This window comes from Melanaphis sacchari, unplaced genomic scaffold (genome assembly GCF_002803265.2).
Source record: "Melanaphis sacchari strain LSU unplaced genomic scaffold, SCAv2.0 Contig42_pilon_pilon, whole genome shotgun sequence".
Lineage (NCBI taxonomy): Eukaryota > Metazoa > Arthropoda > Insecta > Hemiptera > Aphididae > Melanaphis > Melanaphis sacchari.
Genome location: NW_020271275.1, coordinates 2,848,271 through 2,870,416, shown reverse-complemented (window position 1 = coordinate 2,870,416; position 22,146 = coordinate 2,848,271). Strand labels below are relative to the sequence as shown.

The 22,146-nt window shown below is 25.1% G+C and overlaps 1 protein-coding gene across 1 annotated transcript in view; it reads left to right on the top strand.

Annotated features, from left to right (window-relative positions):
- The window catches only part of LOC112597581, a 33,362-nt gene that overhangs the window by 11,151 nt on the left and 65 nt on the right, over positions 1-22,146 (top strand). The window contains exons 2-8 of the mRNA XM_025343691.1: positions 2,952-3,028; positions 10,760-10,898; positions 11,013-11,155; positions 11,826-11,946; positions 14,775-14,906; positions 15,656-15,762; positions 20,174-20,539. Coding sequence (XP_025199476.1) covers positions 2,977-3,028; positions 10,760-10,898; positions 11,013-11,155; positions 11,826-11,946; positions 14,775-14,906; positions 15,656-15,762; positions 20,174-20,539 — 1,060 coding nt within the window. The 5' untranslated portion in view covers positions 2,952-2,976. The remainder of the gene's footprint in view (positions 1-2,951; positions 3,029-10,759; positions 10,899-11,012; positions 11,156-11,825; positions 11,947-14,774; positions 14,907-15,655; positions 15,763-20,173; positions 20,540-22,146) is intronic.

The window sequence follows — 22,146 nt, the reverse complement described above, 5'->3', positions numbered from 1 at the left end:
TTTTTAAAATTATTCCATGTATAGTAAATTAAATTAAAATTCCATTTTTCTATCCAAATTCATTCTGAATCTTGAACATCTTAGCATTTTATCAAAAAATTATCGTGTACTCGTGTTCAAAAAATCCACATTATTATAAAACCAATACATTCATTATTTCACTCAGAATTTCAAATAAGAAAACATCTATAGTCAAATAAATTGTTTAAGTAAATTTTATGATACTTGATTCATAGTTTTTTTATTCGAAACTATTTATTATATTCTGCCACAATGTCACTGATGAATATTTTAAAACAAACGATATTTTCTTTTAACTGTACTGTAGTACTATTCAATGTACGCGTGTACATTGTATTGCCTACCTATTGTCAAGTTCACACAAATTATTTATTACTTTATACCCCTGATAGGTAATGTCCTATGTTATATCATTATAACTATAGGGCTCAAACATTGTTGCATTTGTATGTTTTTTTTTTTTTTTTTTTATTATTATTAAATTCATTACTTGCTATAAATTAATTTCACGGTATTAAATTTTATTAAATTACAAAAGTTTTTAGTGTATATTAGATGTTATTTGAATTTTACAATTTCTTTGTATACTTTATAATGACTTAGCGCATATATATAGTGATCAATAAAACTTTTAATAATAAAAATATGCGCATATTGATATTTTTTATTCTAAAAAAGTAAATTTAAATGTATGTATCCCACAAATGTTATCCAAGTATGATGCGTGGAAATAAAAATAAAATACTATTGTGTGTTTCAACTAATTAAAAGCTTTTATTTTTATCATTATTACAATACTACAGTCTATTTAATTAAAAAAATGTTGACTTCTATAAATATAATCATCCGAATTATTATCACACCTAAAGGACTCATTTTTGAGAACACATAATTAACCATATTAATTATAATATTATCAGGGGCATCGCACCCGTTCGCCAATTAGCTTAAAGTCCTTCAGGGAATAGCATTTAGCTCGGTCTGAAGGCCACCGTGAATACACACGTTGCTTGCAGTGATCACTTACCTTTAAAACTAATAAACATTCTTCATACATATTTTCGTTTTCCACGCTGAAACACACTATTGAATATTATTGTTTCAAGTTTATTTTCAGTATAGTAGTACATGTATAAAGTACAGACGTCGCGCGTCATCATCGTCATTTTAATTGTCACAATTATGAATCGCCTCTGGTTTATATTTTATTCTATAGGATGAATGCATAATACTTTTGTGGCTAATGACTAAAAATGAGTAGGTATTATATTGCTTGGAATAAATGACAATAGATAAATTATAATATTATGTACACGTTTAAAAACAATTTATATTATTACTATATTTTTTTGGTCTTATCGAGTAAAAAGTTAACGCACAGTATGATTGTTAATGAAAAAAAAAAATCCAGTGGAAAAAATAATTATAACGTTCTAGTCAAGCGTCTTTGAAAAATATTATGTAACACGGAACACAATCTAATGTGATAATTAATAACAATATGATTAATTTCAAAAAAAAACATTTATTATTAGGCAATATTTTTTTATTATATTTGTACACAGGTAGACTTTAGGTAGTGCTTGTTATATTATGTAATATACTGAATGACTATATGGCTAAAAATAACTGATTTTTTCTTTGTATGAAAATATAGAGTTTCAAAAAATTATAGTTTTGGTAACTTAAAAATTGATGTTGGACGATATTACTTCCGTGTTTAAATATAAGCATTGAGTATAATTTGTATAATATTATATTATACCTATTCAATAATATAATAGTTACGTTTTATGCTTAACGTCATAAAATTACACCATTCATCGGGCCGTATCTAAAATATACATGTGTTATTTACTCTGTATGATTGTCGTTTAAAATAATTATAGAAAAATAATTATTAAACGTATGAGTTAAAAATAATTACGTTTCTAGATTATATATAATAGATTTTATATTTCTTTAGATGTTCGTAAAATAATATAAATAGGGTATTTTTTAAAACGGTTAAAAATAAAAAAAATAAAATAAAATAATATTATACTTCTTAATTTATATACTTAATTACGAAATGAAAATTACCAAATATAACTTACAATGTAAAAATTCAAATAAAATTGCATTAAAAGGCTACAATAAATGATTATCATAGCCCTTACTTCCAATATTAATATGTAACCATTAAATGAACTGGCGGGAATCATAGAAAGAACTAGACAGTGATACGTTAAAAAAAAATTAATTTATATATTTGTGCTTTAAAATTTACTACATTGTTCTATTATTACATGCTATGATAATATTATTTATTGTTTGATAGTCAGTAAAATTATATTTTAATACATATAATATACAGTTTAATTAAAAAAAAAAATCACATGCATTTATGTCTTAATATGTATTGACTGATTGTTATAAATGTAGGAAAGGATTAAACTTTGAATTTCATTTATGACTACCTAACATTTAAAATATTACTCCATAGGAGACTTTTTAATTTATTTAAAATATCACATCAAATTAAATCAGCACAATCAATTTTTATATTAAACAAGTTTTAACGCTGGACTACGCTAAATGTTAGACAACATTTGCTGCAAAAAAAAAGTGTTGCACTATAAATGTTTTGATATGTATTTTATGAGCGTGCTACTGCTTACAAATTGTGCTTATAACTCCAATCAATTTATAATATTTACGTCTGTATGATTATTATTATATACACGTAAATATGAAATTTCAACAAATGATGATATTAAAATCGCCTGCAAGACCTTATTCTATATTTTATTATATTTTCTTGCACATAAATCCTAAAAGTCCAAGGACGTAGTTTTGATTACTTTTTATTCTTAGTTTTATTTCTCCAACATTTTAAGTATACCTGATTTATATTACCTAATTAACTATTTGAATTTGTTATTTTTCAGGTTACTTTTCGTCAAGCCCGCCATTATGAAGCGATCCTACACTATAATCTTGATGGCCTCGATGTCCTTAATAACAAGTATGTGGCCTTTGTGAAAATGTCTGTAAAACTGTGTAACGGCAAACGCGTTTCTATGTTTGTATATTTTTCTACTAATAAAACATACTGTTGAGTCAAAAGGTCCATTAAATAGGTCAAACTGACCATTGCGTGCAGCATAAATGAAAATCGTGGGTTTCGCTGTTACAGGGTAGCACCCCTTTATACCCCACATTATTATCCAGCACAACACGTAAACACATTATTCTTTTTTTTTTTTTTGTTTTATTTTCAACGAATTGCTTTCTTGATGGCATTAACACCGATGACGCGTTGTTTAATAAAAAAAAAAGTAATTTTGCTTAGATATATATTTATATACCTACAAAAATGTAAGTGAATTATTTGTATTTTTATTGTATAATACTAAATTGAATGCGAACCGAATAACTAAATATTGACTAAAATCTAAAGACATATAAAAAACAAGTTAGTTTATTTATAAAAATAATTAAAAGTATTTAGAACCATTAAAGAAAGTACAAACAGAATACATCAACGTAAGACAAGAATGAATTATCATTTTCTAGGAAAATATTACAATATTCTTATATTTTATTATTCGTTTTTCTTTAAACAAGTTTTCAAGCAATATCATTATTGATTTCGTATAAACTAATGAGTCACTACGAGTGATCGACCTTTATAACCGTCCTAACCGTCCTATAACCTAATCTAATAAAACTTTTATTTGGTTCATAATTTTTTTTTATAGGTATATATAGGTATATATAAATTGTTTATGACTAAAAAACAAAAATTTTAAATACAATTCGTATAACCATTGATTATAGAATATACTCTAATATATTCTATAATCAATGGTATAATGAAATAATATATGAGTATTGAGTTTCAAATTCCAACTTGAATTTAACAGAATATAAAGTAGTTAAACATGGTATTGTGACGAAGTTTTTATTTGTAAATATATTAGAAAATTAGCTATAAATTATTATTTTTTTGTTAGTGGATTTTTTTCTTACTCCTCTGGCATAAATAATTTTACAAGTAGTTTTATTATTTTTTAACCTTTCAATTATTTATCAACTTGCTAAAAGGTTTTATGGAGTACGACCGTGTATTTACATACAACTTGAAATTTGAATTCAATATTACTATAACTCACTATGTATTATAGGTAGATAAGTATACTCGTATACTATAGGTATTTAAAAACGTTAAAAATATTTTATTAATTCATTATGTGCTTACTAAAAATAATTCTTCTAAAACTTACAAATTTATTCTCAAAGTCAAGTGATAATGTTTAATTTATACTTTAAAATATAAATATTTAATAATCTAATTGTACAAATGTATTGCGAATAAAAAAAAAAATAATTAGTTGTTAAATAAATATTTAAGTCAGCATAATAAATAATGTTTCAATAATAAATAGTGTTTATTATTATAGTAAATTAAGAACTATTATAATTTATTATTAAGTTTAAACAAATTAAATTAATTGGTACTTATTTTTCTGTATGCAATTCATGATGTTTGTTGGTTGTTTTAATACTATTATTTAAATATGATAACATTTATTGAAGTTATTTCAATTAATATAACTATAATAATTGATACTGTATTAAGAAAAATAAATAATATTTTAAATAATTTCTAAGTATTTTAAAACTTTAGAAGCTATTTAATTATATTCAAACATAAATTTTTGGATAGAACTATATTTCTAAATAATTTCTAAACACCACTTTTTATTTGAATAACGTCACTATAATCAATCATATGACACTCAATAGTTATTATTTATTAACGATAACGCAATTTTATAGAGCATACTCGTATTATAAATTATAGCTTTCAAAATAAAAACGTTGGAGAAATAAATTTAGTATCGGCATCAGAGTGGCAAGAACAAAAAAGAGGAATATTTAAGTGAGACCGAATGAGTGAGTAACCGTGAAGTAGGTGGCTAATTCTTAATAAATATGGAGTATAAGAGATGATTTATTTTGATCTAAACTCCACATTGTTCAACTTCACGTCTAAAAAAATCCTATTACATATATTATATTTAATAGGTACTATTATTTGCCAAACATTTTTTTTTTTCACAACTCGTTTATTAATTCAGCAAATTGTTTATAATATTTATATATTCAGCTTTAATATCTACTGATTAATAATCAATATTTAATATATTATTTATTCAAAATAATATATTTAATTTTTAAATATTTTACAGAAATGTTATGTTAGGAATGGTAATTATTAAGATTATTAGTGGTAATAGTGATATATCAAATATAGTTGTAAATAAAAGTGATTTAATTTCGAAACTACATAAAAATAAACACATCTTAACTGATTCATTACCCCAATCACCACTATATTAACCTTTTAAAAACAAATTTATTTAAATTCTAGTTTTTTTAAATTTTTATTATATTTGATAAGTTTATTTTTAAATAATCAGATAATTTATTTCAATTATTTAAGAGTGTCTTTTAGAGATATCAACTTATTATTTTCCTAACGATGATCGTTTTACTTTCCAGTAAATTGTTAAATAAATAATTTTTTTTATGTTTGAAAATATAGTTTTATCCAAATCGAAATCTGAACAAATTTTTTTTTTTGAGTTATTTTACTTCTTTGGGCTTAGGATTTAACAATAAAATCAATGGACTTTTTGTCGAATTTCAATAACTAAAAAATAAATAAATAAATAAAATAAATCTATCAACATTTTATAGATCGTAAGATTGTTCTAAATTAAGTACTAGATTAAATAAAACTCATATCTTATAGATTTTAAAAACCATTTTTTTTTAGGTTTTATATATATATATATATATATATATATATATATATATATATTCTTTGTATTTAAATTTCTCTAAAACTATTTATTCGGGTTTTGATATCGACACATCAAAATTCAAAAAAAAAAAAAAAAATCATTTGATTTATAATTTTTAGTGAAAAATGTTAAATATATTTGATAAAATAAAATGTGTATGTTGCAACAGCCATACACGTGACTGAAAAATACTTATTTAAAATCTTTTTAATTGCAAATACGTATAACTATTAAAGTATTTCAAAAAATTCAGAATTTTAATAAACTCAAAATTATAGATAATAATTGGAAGTAAGCATGCTTAGTGAATCATTCTGTGTATAATAATAAATATAAATATAAAAATAAAACCTACATAGAAAAATAACAATAATAGGTAACCTCAAACTATAAAATAGAGTTAACAATGTCATATACTATAGACGATAACGCTTATATGAATTGTACATTCTACTTTATTTTTTATCACCCAATACATTTTATTTTATACAATTAAACAATAACGTAAACATTATTAGTAGATTTTTTCACTGAGACCCGTACGATTGTGTAGAAAATAACGTTATAATACGTGTACAATTATAAAACTATAGAACTCCCTTAATAGTATTTTTAATTATTAACGTAATGTCGTCGTTATTGCCGAGTGCGTCCTATATTTTTATGTTTTCAAATATTTTTAAAGCAATGACGTGTTTTTGTGATTTATAAATTCCACAAGAGCGAAAAGATTAAATATCTCATCGTGGTATTAATATAATGCGCGTGCCGACCCATTAATCGTACTGTAGTGAAGAACTAAAAACAAAGTTCTCATTCAAATAAAAAAAACCCTATTTTCAAAAAGCATTAGGTATATTGTATTTCACCGTTATAAGTTTTAATTTGTTTTTTATGTATAATTTTGAAATGATTAAAATATGACTTAAGTTTAAAAATAATAAAATTTAAAAATTTAAAAAAAAGGAACCAGCACAATACTGTATTCAATAATAAATATTTTTAACTAAATTTTTCATCTTATAATTTTATATTAATAATATTTCTATTATTAAGCATGCATATTCAATATTTCAATCAAATTGTTCCATTTTAATTAACTTTATAAATGATTATAATATATACATCATAGTATTATGTTTAATTATATCATATGTTGTACATGTACGTATATAAACATCTTCAACAATTGTGTTCAAGTTTCAAATTTGCTTAAAATAACATAATATAATATCGTTTACAGACGTATAATACTCGTATTATTTAACTACATGTTTTTCGATAGTTGCGTGTTCAAACCACAAGAGCTCTCGTATTTTAACAATAATAAATCAAAATAATTCATAACTGTCATCTATATAAATATTATTTACACACGTTTATTGAGGTGATGAATTGAAAGTTTCACACTTCCCGAACAATTGTCCCAAAAGAATGAACGAATAGGTTATTTTAATAAGGGTTAATAAACCCTAAATATTAAGAAGTGCTTACTCTGAAAAACACGTGTCAGTATCGTATTTTAATGTACATGTAGGTATAATATTATATAAGAGCTTAGAATTCGGCACAGCCGGCACGTACTTACACCAATTGTATGTGTGTTTGCATTGAATATAAAACAATAGAACTTTTATTATAGTAATCTATATAGTAACTTTATTTTCGTCTGCTTGTCACGGTCACATTGAAAAATTATACAATTTAATCAACTATTAAAATGTGTTCGTATTGCTATATGCAAACCTTATAAATTATAATAATAAAATACCTATTCATTATTCAATGTTAAAAAAAATTAATTAAAAAATAGTACATGATTTTTAAAAAAAAAATTAAAAATGTACCTATGCAGTTAACTAATATTTTTGTGATTAAAATTTAATTTTTCATACAATGTACGATGTACGAGTATATTTATATAATTTTAAGAAAAATCGTTTTAGTTATCAGTATTTGGAAAAAAAGTTTAATAGGAATACGTCTTGATACCCTAATTGTTTTTTTTTTTTTAATATTTATAAAGATAGGAAAAATTTAATACTTTAAAATGATTGTATATAATTAAAGACCGGATTTTGCATAAAATGCATGTTGTTATTTTCAACATCATATACATGCAGTCAATGAGTGTCCACAAATCATTACTTGATTGATTAAATATCAAAATTTTATACTGCATATTTTTGCATATTCTGACGTTAATGCATGATCTGCATATTTTTGCATATTTTAACAAAAACCGTACAAATATACAAATAAAAACATAGATCATAGGTACGTTTATATAATATTATAATATCAAATATTTTACGTCTCAAAGAATATCTCAAAGGCTCCGTATAAAATTCAATTATATAAAGAAATGTTGCCAATTACACATTTACCACCGCAGCCAATAATTATCCGTTGGGGTACTTGGCTAGAGTCAGCCTTTTTTTTACGCAGATCATTTTGAAGAGTTCAAAAATGTGATTGAAAACTTAGAAGATAATACAAAATGCATTCAAAATTGTAAATCAATTTTTAATAAATTTAATGTAAAATATGATCTTGCTTACATTAAAGCAAATTTTTTATGTATCGTTGAAAGTATCAAAAAGCTTGAAACCTCTAATTTGTCCCTTGTAGACTCAATAAAAATTTTAGAACAAGTGGAAAACTCTGTTAATGAACTTCCTACTAGTGCAAATAGTACAATAATTAAAACAAAATGTAAAAACGTTTTGAATAAAAATAAAGGATTAATGGTTTTAAAAGAAATTTCAAAAATACTTCAAGGTGACAGTGCTAATTTCGACGATTTATCTGTTCCAAATTATTCGCTGGATATAATAGCAAATTTTAAATATGCTCCAATCACCAGTGTTGATGTCGAACGTAGTTTTTCATCATACAAGTACATTCTTACAGATCGCCGTCATAATTTCACGGAAATAAACATGGAACATACTTTGATAACTTATTGTTTTTCAAATTAATAATTTACTACCTTCAATAAAATTGTTCGTACTTTTTTCCTATTTATATCAGTATATCACCAATGTATCTACTATTTAATTTTAATAAAATATTTTTTACAATATATCAATGTTTAAAAATTAAATTACAATTTAACAAAAAATTAAATTTTTGTACTATATTATACATGTAACTTTTTGTTTATGAAAAATGTAATAAAATTAATAAATAATTATCACTGCAAAATTAAAATCTAATATAAAATTGAAATTTTATTTTGCATGTTTTGCATTTTTTCCTTGCATATTTTGACTTTTTTTAGTGCATGTTTGCATGCATATTTTACAATTTAAAATGCATATAAATCCGGTCTTTATATATAATGATTGCTTAAATAAAATTTGGTTAATATAATATATAGCAAATACAGGCATCGATGTATTTTTAAACACCTATAATAATTTTATTTTGAGTCAATACACCCACCAGCCCACTAACAAAAATATTCCTCTTCAAAACAATATAGAGCAGCGATTCCTTAATTGTGTACAACAAACACATTCAAGAAAGTTGGGGCCCCAATACACACACACATATATACCGTTTATAGATTTAATATTTTAAATATTTAATAATACCTAAACACATTATCTTCTTAATCATGTCTTACGCGTTGCGTAAATGTCAACAACTTCTCATTACCCATGGGCCATAATTATCAAACAATGACGCTGAAGTTGATGATATAATTTAATCACTGTATGTTTTATAATAAAATATAAATATTAAATACAGCAGTGTACTATATTATATTGTGTAATGTGTAGTATGTATTAAACATAGCGTAGCGAATATTCAATGAGTACCTAGTATTTAGCCACTAACAACCTGGGTACATTTTACTTATAACATAATGTAGTAAAATGTATAGACTGTAAAACTGAGGTCCCTAGTTTTTTTTACGTTATATCCACCCACCCATTTACTTATTTGCCATGAACAATGCCATAAACAAAACCAATTTACGGCGACTTTGGTAGTAGACAGTAAACACACCTATTACATTAAAGGTGAATATATTATATTCTTGTCAGTTAAATAATTATTTCATGATACGAAAAATTAATCAGAATAATATGAATCACATAAAACAATGATTTTATTAAAAATTACATTATGTTTTCAGTTTTTCAACTAGGTACTCACCATTTTGACCGCTCTCTTAGAATACCAGCTGTATCAAATTTCCAATCAATATAAGTTAGGGTATATGAAACTTTTAGAGCGCCCCTTTACCTAACATCGTGTTTACCACAGACAAAACTAATTCAAAAAAAATATCTAAACGTTACATACAAAATCAATATAGCACTAATAGAAAACGTAGATATAGAACTTAAATACTACGCATGACGCACACTCATTGTATAAACTATAAAGTATTAATCAATAAATATACTGATCAAAATTAAGAATTATAATATATTTTTCAAAGGTTATTAATTCCAAAGTTATTTCAAAAAATGTATAAATGCATAATTTTACAATCCTAATTGCGTAGGATATAATATGTGTTATATCCAGTAGGTACTTGAAATCTAAATGAAAATTTGTAATTTCTCTTATTGATGTTAGTTTTTTCTGACTTGTTTTTACAATAACATATTTATTTTATATTTTAATGATTGTATAACGTAATTCGGCATCGATTTCGTTTTTCCTGTTTTTTCCTAATTTTTTATTATATTTCTAGACGTAATTTTTCTTTGTATTAGTTTTTTTTCAATTTTACATGTTAGCCGTATATTTTTTCTTTGACTTGATTTACCAACTAAACGGGTCGATCGTCAGTTGTAATCGCTTTCTCACCTAACGATATTATTATTATTATTATTATAACATATACTGTTTATCGTTCACAGCCGAAGCTGCTCACATGATATACGCGCAAAACTGTGGTAAAGAAGAATACAACCGATGCATTGCTCTAGCTGATCCGTTGGTGAGAGATCCGCACTTCATCTATCCGGGAAATCTAAAAGACATCGATAACATATGCCGGTAATGTATTATTTTATCTGCCATAATAAACATTTTGGTTTGTACGCGACGTATAATAATATTATACTTACATAACCGTTATAATAAAATAATAATCCTCGTCGTATTTTATAGCACTTGGACGCTATTTGTCGACTGCACAAAGCGGTACACAGAACACTGTTTTGAGGAGAGCAAACGGAAAGTATTTAACAAAGCCGTTGAAAATTCTATCGAATTGGTCCATCAAATGTGCACGTCGCCTCAATACCAGACAGGTTGTTGATCCGTAATACATTATATTAATATAATGTATCGTCATGCTATAACAACGAATGCACATAATACTATATATAAATCGAAATTTGTTATAATAACATAAATACATGAAACCAATATTTATTAAATATAAAATGTATGACTTTATGTTTTTATATCTAGTATATTAATACTAATTCTTTTTATTATTATTATTACTATTATTATTTTTTTTACCAAATAAAAGTACATATATATTTAATATTAAATTATTAAGGGAGGTTATTCCTTTTAGGGGCTTCACTCAAACATCACCTCCCCTATATGTCTATAAATTAAGTATCTATAATTTTAAATTTTTAAAATAAAATATATGGATGATAAAATTTACCAAACTGTTTTTAAATGATAGAAAGTTTTAAATTTTATTTGATTAATAATTATTATTATTTATTCGTTTTTTAGTTTCTACGGGTATTACATTATCATAAGGAAGATAAAATACAAAACTTTTTTATTCAATAAAGAGAGTAAATTATAAATTAGATTACTGGGCAGAGCATAGTAGACTTAATGGAATCCTGTATTTATTCTTCTAATAAAAAAATTTTAAATTATATTATATATTATAATTTTCGCTGTCGAATATTTGCGTTTTTATATAATATCATATACATATTCGTTTTTCAGAATATTTGAAGCATGCTTCGTGTTTACGAACGACGCTGTTTGACGATTCTCGTTGTGGTAAACATTATCGATCTTTGGCCGGATTCATTTCGAATGAGACCAGTGGACCCAGCATTTGTTGGTAAGATGCGACGTTTGAAAATAATTGCTCATTTTGACTAATATAATAATAGTCTATTATGTAATCTTTAATCTTTTTATATAATAATCATAATAACTTAATAACATTTCCATAAACCACGACAATGAACTATTCAATATTTCAGTTTTGTTTTTTTGTTTTTTTTTTGTAATAAACGTGTATTACAAATTGTATGAAAAACTGGTTTTAACATTATTAATATTAAATTAACATTTATATTTCATTAATTATTATGTATTGTGATCATTAATAAATTTTCAAAATTGCACTTTAATTAATATTTCTGACTACGCCACTACAATCTATTTAAATAATATATTATTTATATATATGAATATACATATATTATTGCATGTACATAATACTATATACTGTATATTACAAGCACGTATACGGGAGAAACGAGCGGTGAAGGAGTTTAACATAAAAAATAATGTATATTTTTTCAAAAATAATGATTTATTTATATATTATCAAGTATCCACATTGACATTCGTGTATTTTATTAAAGCCAACGTCGAATAGATAAATTACAACGTAGCCATTTCGATAAATTAACAATATTTTGTTTATTACCATTTGCTGATAAAAGCTTTTAATTTTTTTACTTATGACCTCTCACCCAATTTTCATCTGTATTGTACATTGTATTAAATATGCATACTGATAACATTTTCCGTGTTAACAATTTGACTACGTGGAGAGAAATCTTATGTTTCCATAATTTTTTACTATCACTCTTGTTAATTATGCCAAAAACATTAAGTTAAACCCACTAATGCAGTACTACTTATAACTTATAACTACGGTGCTGTAACAAATTAATTTATTTCATAACAATTGATTTGTTAAAATCTTCTTCAGGAATCCTATTTTTTGTTAATTTTGTTAGAACAATATTACAGAGTTTGCGACATATTTTCAAAAATGTGTATTGCTGACACTTTTGTGCCAACCCTTCCCCGACCCTCTCCTGTAGACGGCATACCCGATGTATATGTAATATATTGACAACAAACATGTTGACCATACATTATATACCATACAAGTAAATAGATTCGATAATGCACTTGACATATTATTACATATCTTATCAAAGTTCTTCCTAGAGTGTTTCCAGTGTAGGTTATAACCATCACGACTTTATGATCGTCTTCAGTCCTGTGATGTATTGTATATTATAATACTACTCAACAAAATAATGCGTTGAGATAATGTTGTCATTGTGATATCAATATTAGTCTGAGACTTAAAATTAAAAAAAAAATACACATGTTTATTAAGCCCTACGACTTTCTGAACATTGTTTTCGTTTTTATTGACATAAAAATATAAAAAAATACCACGTACAAATTATTTATAAATGTCGCTACTGTTTATTCAATATGTTTGTTCTCGTGCTAATATATCTCTAATAAAATCGATTACCTACACTGTAATAAATAACATGATAACTTGTAACTTTCACCGTATGTTTTAGCAGGAAATATGAAAAGTCCTCTAAAATGTATTGTACTCAGATGTATACAGAACACAATATGATCAGCTAAATTTTAAATTAATTTTGTTGTCCTGAAAAAATAATATTCATTTAAAATTTATAAAACAAAATATATAGTATTATATGAATATATTGTTTTTTTCTAAACAAACTGAGCTAAATAATGTTATATAGGCGTGAAAGTGCGTACTAGATTTAAGATAGCAGAAGTTGTTTTGTGTATTAGTAAAATAATCATAAATGCAAACAAGTAATGGTCAATTTTATTATTAGATAATATAATGATAATATTGATAATCACGACTACGCTTGTGTGAATGTATTACTATTGCCTATTAATTGCCCCTGAAAATTATACAAGCGAATATAATTCAATACACATTTTGTGACATTAATTTCGTGAATATTTGTTAATATTTATTACTTTTCCATAAATAAATACAGTTATTATTCTAATAAAAAATATATGAGTACCAGCTATTAATATTCTTTTCGTTGTCTCTAAATAAAAATAATTGTCGTTAACTTTTTTTTAATTTAAAAAATAAATTGTTTTAAAACTCCAATTTCTATTTGAGATACTGAACTGTACCCATTATATTTATTTAAAACAATACAGTATCACTTTTCGCCCAAATTACATAATATTATAAGATGTATTTAAACATATATTTAACAACTATATTAAACCTATTGACTAGTATTACTATTATTGTATTAATTATTGATAATTTAATTTGAAAAGTTTTTAATATTTTTATATAATGACTATTAGTCGATACTGTAAACGATATATACGCGAATATTAAAACTGTTACTAAATTATTTTTTCGTTTATTCATAATTATTAAATTATTTTTTTCATTTTTATTTTCATTTTCAATATTTTTTCTTTTTTTATTATTATTATTATTATTTTTACGTTGTCATAATCTTATTATTTGTATTTATATATCATATAATAATGATTATCAGATTATTTTGTTATAAATACTGTAATTTATAAGTCGAAATATTATGGTCGATGGATATGAATTACCTTCATGCATCTTCAGATGCGCTTCGTATCGACTACCAACAACAGTTGAGCAGACGGTTTAATTATACTAATCCAAAAATATAATTTAGAATATGTCATTCAAAATGCTATTATAATATTATATAATCGTCTGGTAGTCAAAATTCAAACTTCAAGGACGCGGATCGTATAGACAATTCGCGATTTTTAATTTTCTTTTCTTAGTCTGCGCGTATAATCACATAATTATAATAATAAAATATATTGAAATGATACGCTTTGTTTCAGCACTCACCACAGATTCCGGGAATGTGTGCTCGACCAAACACGAAGGACTTGCAACCAAGACGACGATTCCTTTACACAACAATTGTTGGATAAAGCATTTGGATTTTTTCGCAACCAGTGTATAGATTACGTGTAAGTACCTATATGCAGAATACTATAATTGTTATTTTTTTAGCTTAACAATGATAATAATAATAGATGGTACATCGTTATAAAGCAGATAAATAATAGTTAAAATATAGTTTTGTACTAAGTTTTAAATAACGTGTATTCAATTATTTAGATTTTTGTTTGCTATTTAAGGTTTTTTAGAGATGTAACTTTTTTTTTTTTAATGATTACCGTCCTTTTTTACTCTAAATCATTATTAAGTAAACAGTTTTTTCAAACATTTTGATATATCTAAATTGACAATTAATTGAGTAGTACCTACCTGAGTTATTAAAATACAAATACTAAAAATAGTTCTTAAAATTGTATTGAAAAAAAAATTAAAATATATATAATAATAGATCTAGTATTCATTATACTTGGACTACTTTTGCAAATCATAAAGCATTAATAAACTAATAACATCGATTAATACTACCCATTATCATGGATCTGTTGTCCTTAGTACACAAAGTAGTAAATAAAAACTACTAGTTTAAATTTCGAATTATATATATCTAAATAATTCAAAATAGGGTCCTTATGTATACTTCAAAATTTTACTAATTAAATAATTTCATTATTAAGGATAAATATAGATGAACATGTCGAGTGAATCAATATAAATTATAATCTATATAATATATATAAGACAGTGGTTGCATCTGAATCGGTTAAGCTTTTAAATTATAATAATATTATTATAATATCATTATATACTTTGTTCGCAGCCCCAATCAAGACGAATGTCCTGGATATGAATATTACAACGCGATGACCACTAATCGATGGCAAGACGATAAGGGCAAAGGATCACCGAGTCCCAACCAGTGGCCTTGTAAGATATAATCGACACTACTTTAATAATAGACAATATAATATTAATAATAATATAGTGCGCCTTTTATGACAATCGTCGTGATAAGAACCCAATTATTATGTTTTACGCCATTAAATTTACATCATATATTGGACGTAGGCATTTTTTTTGTATTTGTGATTATTAAAATACATCCGAATGACAATATAATGATAAATCACAAAATTACAATAAGCATAATTTATGAGCATAATGTTTTATATTATTATGAGTCGGATAGAATTTTTGAACAGTTAGGTTATAGTTTTTGAATTGGGACAAAATCAAAAAAAATGTAATATCATAATTTTATTATAAACCTTTCGAAATATTATTCGTTATGAGTTTGTTTTTATTGGTGAACACCAGTGGCTTTCAAACTGTGGTACTATTACAGAGTCTTTATTATAAAAAAAGTTATTTTAAACAATTTCGTTAAATTATTACCAATTAAAATCAATCCATTAACAAATAATAGTTAATAATTTGCATTTTATAATTGGTTTTTTTATTATACGAGTAGTGATAAACTTTTAATTTGTAAAAAAAAAATCGAAGTGGGTTTTGCGAGTGAAACAAACAGAGATCAGAGTCTTTAGAATTAATATATAAATATGTTTATTAATTGCTAATGTTTATAGGATTTAACATTATTATTATATTATAATTGGGTGTAATAATAAATATTGTTAAATTTATCTAATTTAACAAATATTATTTTATTATTTATTTATAAATTATTATTAGTATTGAAATTTTAAATAGTTCTTTTTTTGTCATAAGGGACACATGATTGATTTTTAATACACATTGGTTGTATTTACGAGAAAAAAATTTTAAAAACTTCTGGCTTACACAATAGGTAGTTTATTGTAATATTATACTTAATACTATACCTGTACTTCAATAGTTAATATTAAAGTCGTGCAAGCGTTGTTTTATATTATGGTATATAAACATTGTGACCGTGAAATATTGGATGTTTTTGAAAACTTAATTTTTTAGGTTTGGCGATACACGTTATGTAGGTAATGGTAAACGGTTATAATACTGGTGATAGATGAGACATTAAATGTTTTAAGTTTTCCTATTGGAATTAATTGATTTTAAATTTGTAGACGGGTCTGAACAAAAAAAAAAGATTATCTATTACAAAGTACAAACCATGTTCCTAATTCATTGCTAAACAATATACTGATAAGCTATATATTGTAAAAACATATTTAAATATAAAGTAAAATGTGTCGGAAAAAATGAAGATTAACATTTTATACTATTATAAACGTATTAATTTTCTTGTAAATTTAAAACAAATGAAATATTATTATAATTCTTATAAATCCATGTCGTAAAATAATATTTTATTATTATATCATAATTTACAATAGTTCTCATACGATCTCCGCCAATTTTGTCGCATCAGGTTTCGGCTGTGATGAAAAATATAATGCATAATTCTGTCAAAACACGTTATTATATATTATAATAGAACATTGAATGATTGAATTTGATACTGCGCATGTGGCATGTATGTTAAAATTTTTGACCTTTAGGACTGAGACCGACAGTCAATACATGGTTTGACAGCTCAGAGAAATCTTATTTTTGTTTATCAATAATTATTTGATTTCATCTATGCCAAACAATATTACACGTAATAAAGCAGACAACTTACACTTGTTCAATTTATATTATAATATAACATATGTATCACGTAATCTAGAGTTAACTATTTACATATTATTTTATATTTTAGTATTATATTATTGTAATATTATTACGTGATTCAAAAATAATAAAATTCTACTGCAGCCGCTAGAATAAACATCTTCATATTTTATCAAAATTTCCACAGAACGTTTTATAATAACTAATGATAATAATAACACATGTAATCCAGTCATATACTATTTTACTATTGTGCAACAGCCGTATTAAAATTTTATACACAATGATTCACCAATCATATATTTTTACATATAATTATGAATTGTGATTTTAAGAATTTTTGAACATACTTAAAGTTCATATTTTTTCATTTTTGAGATTATTTTTACAACTAATTAAAGAGTATCTTAATATGGTGATTCAAACTTATATTTTTCAAATTGAAACCACAATCTTTTTACTGTAAATTATTTAGTGAAAATTTTTTTTTGAAAATTTTGATGTACGTAGGTACAAACATACATAAATATACATATATAATTCAAAATTCGAACCAATAATTTTTTAGAAATTAAAATGTTTATACTAATAATAATATAAAGTACTTAAAAATTATTTTTTCATTAATATTAAATGTTAGATTTACTATTTATTAGGTATACATATATCACATTTGTAAATTATAAATATTGATGATTTAATATTAATTACAATATTTTTCAATTTAATATAACCCCTATGGATCCTGTGGTCTATACCTTGCAAACCCATTATATTTATCATTTTGTTACATCAATATTTTCAGAAAAATAATTTACTTAATGATTTACATACATTAGACTCTCTTTAAGTAGTACAAAAAATTTCAAATGAAAATATTATGGTGTTTAAGTGTATTATTAAACAATTCCAAAAATCAAATTTTGGGTAATTGAATTATCGAAGATGAAAAATGAAATGAGTAGTGAACACATTTGGTAAATCACCTTGTATATTATCATTATAACGCAAATAGTTCTGTCCTAATTCAAGAACCATAAATACGATCAATAATCAAAACCTTGCCTGCCTTACAATAATATTAACTATGCGTCTACGCGTACATAGGTATTGAAATGTTATAACCAATCATCTCTGTTATTAAAGCGTGTTCTGATAAAAGGGTTTACAAAAAAAAAGTTTCATGTTATTATAAATCTGTCTTTACGACGACCGTTATTTAAAATTCCATTCATGACTTAATCAAACAAAATACAAGTTTACAACTGACTGCGTGTAATATTGTATACCATAGTTTAAAATGTACACATAATAATAACTGACTTATCAACACTATTGCTGTTTAATAATATAATATAGCCGATAACCTTATAAAAACGATTTTATTTAATTATTATTAACTGTAAATATATACAAATTATTAGTATAGATGTTTTTTTTTTTTACTATGGTTATAATAATAATATGTTCAACATTTCCGGCGCGATCGATTTATTTTTGTGATTACTCTATCGTGTGATGCTTCGTGGTTTAAATTATACGCGTATGTACGCAATAATATTATATTAAAATGTTTATTAAAATACAATACGCGACTCTATCGTAATAAAATATTAATGGGATTAGTGAAATATTTATATTATTATTAATTTAATATTAATAAATATTAACATTAAAATAGTCGTACTAATTAGTTATTAGTACGATATTATATATGACAATAACGACCTTCATATTGACTTTGAAAAAACCGCCATCACTAAATTTTTTTTTTGTAATTATACATTTTGAGTATATACAATATATACATAAATTGTTAGTGCACATAAAACTGAATATATACGTCATAATATAAATATTATATAATGTTTATAATTCTGATTTAATGTTATACACAAACAAGTTGAATTTAATAAGTAGGTACAGCATTATTTTTTTGAAATAATAACACCGTGGATCTACAATAGAGCCTCTTTTATTATTATTATTATTATTATTATTATTGTTATGTAACTATTTTAATGAAGCAGATATATTAAATTACAAATATTTTAATACTAAAGATGAATAAATAATTAATTTAAAACAGTTCAATTCAAAATAAACTCATACTAGTCAGCATTAAAAAATATCAAAATATATGTAATTAATATAGATCCATGCTAGCTAATATTAAAAAATAGGTGCTAAAATATAAATTTTTTTAAAAATTGTATACGAAATTATAGTTTATTTCATTGTATTAAAACTAAAACACGTTTAAAACCCAAATATTTAGCGCGAGCTTTTTCGGCTCAGCTATTACTTTTATCGTTCTTAATATCTGTAATTTTTTCTGTCAATTAAACTTTTTACACTTTTTACACACGTTTCATGAATTATTTTTGAATTATTTTCTTATGATCTCACGAACGTTTCAGACGCGCTGTATGTACAAAACGTCGTACTCTAAATCAATTAAGTCTTTAATATGTCATACACTCGATGGGTGTTTATATTTTTGAATCGCTTTAAATCAATCGTTTGTGATCATTGTTACACTAACGCAGGACATAATATATTATTTTGAAATTTCAATGCGCTTATAAGATCGCTTTGTGCATTTATCGTCGTCTCCGGTGCATTGTATGCTGCATCAAATCCGTATAACGTCGACCATCACGCAATGTGACGTTTTCTTCTTATTTTATTTTTTTGTTTTGTTTCACGTACGAACGCGCAGCGACTAAACGACAGGACGATTGGAGACCCGAACACAACACCGGTGGCTGGTCAGATGGTCCGTCGACGGTACACGCGGGCAGCGAGAGGACGAGCCGCGGGCAAACCGTGCAAGCCGCGTCGTTCAGCACGCCGACGTGGCAGGTGTCGGCGGCAGGAGTCGGCGGCGTCGGTGGCGGCGGCGTCTCGCCGTCGGCCCAGCCGCCCACCAAGAAACCGGACGGCAACAGTTTCATGAGCAACGTGATCGACGAGCCCAACCAACAGGGCCTGGCCCAGACCGGTGCCGGACCGGCGCCGAACGCGCCCAGCGCCGCGACCCTCGCCGCCGCCCTGGCGCTATTGGCGCTGGCAAAAGTCGCCACGTCATTTATAGTTACCTATTATATTATTATTATGTATGGTGCTATTGCATATTGCAGTTGTAATAGTGCAATGAGCAGAAACATGGTAACAACTTTGAGTCGTAAATTATAATGTACAAAATTAAAGTTATATTTTTGTCAAATATATGAAATATATAGAAGGTCGATATTAAATTGAATATTTATAAAATATTTTAGTGGGAGATATCGTTTTCTTTTCGAGAAATCAAATCGGTAGAGTATATTATGAAAATAAAATGTCAGTGTCACTGTTTACCATATCTGCTGCCTCCGATCACCGTATATTAGTGCATTTATAGTCTAATTAAATTATTATTATATTTTTATTATTATTATATTTTATTACTACTACGTAATATTTTACCATTTTTTTGATGTTAGAAAATTCTTCGTTTTCTGTACTAAAAATATAATTATTATTAAAGACCGGATTTTGCAAATGCATGTTGTTATTTAACATCATATACATGCAGTCAATGAGTGTCCACAAATCATATTACTTGATTGATTAAATATCGTACCTTATACCGTATATTTTTGTGTTATTCTGACGTTATGATGATCTGCATATTTTTGTATTATTTTAATAAAAACTGTACAAATATACAAATAAAAACATAGATCATAGGTATCGTTTATATAATATTATAATATCAAATACGTCTCAAGAATATCTCAAAGGTCTGCATAAAATTCAATTATATAAAGAAATGCTGCCAATTACACATTTGGCACTACCGCAGCCAATAATTATCTGTTAGTACTGGCTGAGTCAGCTCTTTTTATTTGAATTATTGAAGAGATTCAAAATGGATGAAAACTTTAGAAGATATTAAAATGGCTCCAAATAAAATCAATTTTAACAATGAATAAATATAGATTCAAGAAGAGCAGCAATTTTTCTATGTGGGACGTTGAAAGTATCAAAAGCTTGAACTGACCACTTGTCCCTAGACTAATAAAATTTTAGAACAAGTGGAAAACTCTTATTAATGAACTTCCCACTAGCAAATATACAATAATTAAAATAAAATGTAAAAACGTTTTGAATAAAATAGCATTAAATTATTAAAAGAAATTCAAAAATATCAAGGTGACAGCGTTAATTTCGATGACGGACATTTCTCCAGTTCCAAATTATTCGCTGGATATAGTAAATCTTAAATATGTTCAATTGTTCAGTAAGATGTCAAACGTGTTTTCATCATATAAGCATATTCTTTAGCAGATTCGTCGTCATAATTTCACGAAATAAACATGGAAATATACTGATGCCAATTTATTGTTTTCAAATTAATAATTTACTACCTTCAATAAATTGTTCGTACTTTTTCCTATTTGCAACAAAGTATCACCAATGTATCTAGCTATTTAATTTAATAAATAGCTATAATATATCAATGTATTAAAAATTAATATACTTAACGTACTAAATTTTGAATGAGTATTATATATAACTTTTGTTATGAAAATGTAATAAAATTAATAAATACTACCAAAATTAAAATCTAATATAAAATGAAATTTATTTTGCATGTTTTGGTATTTTTCCTGTATATTTTGATCACTTTTTAGTGCATGTTTGTAC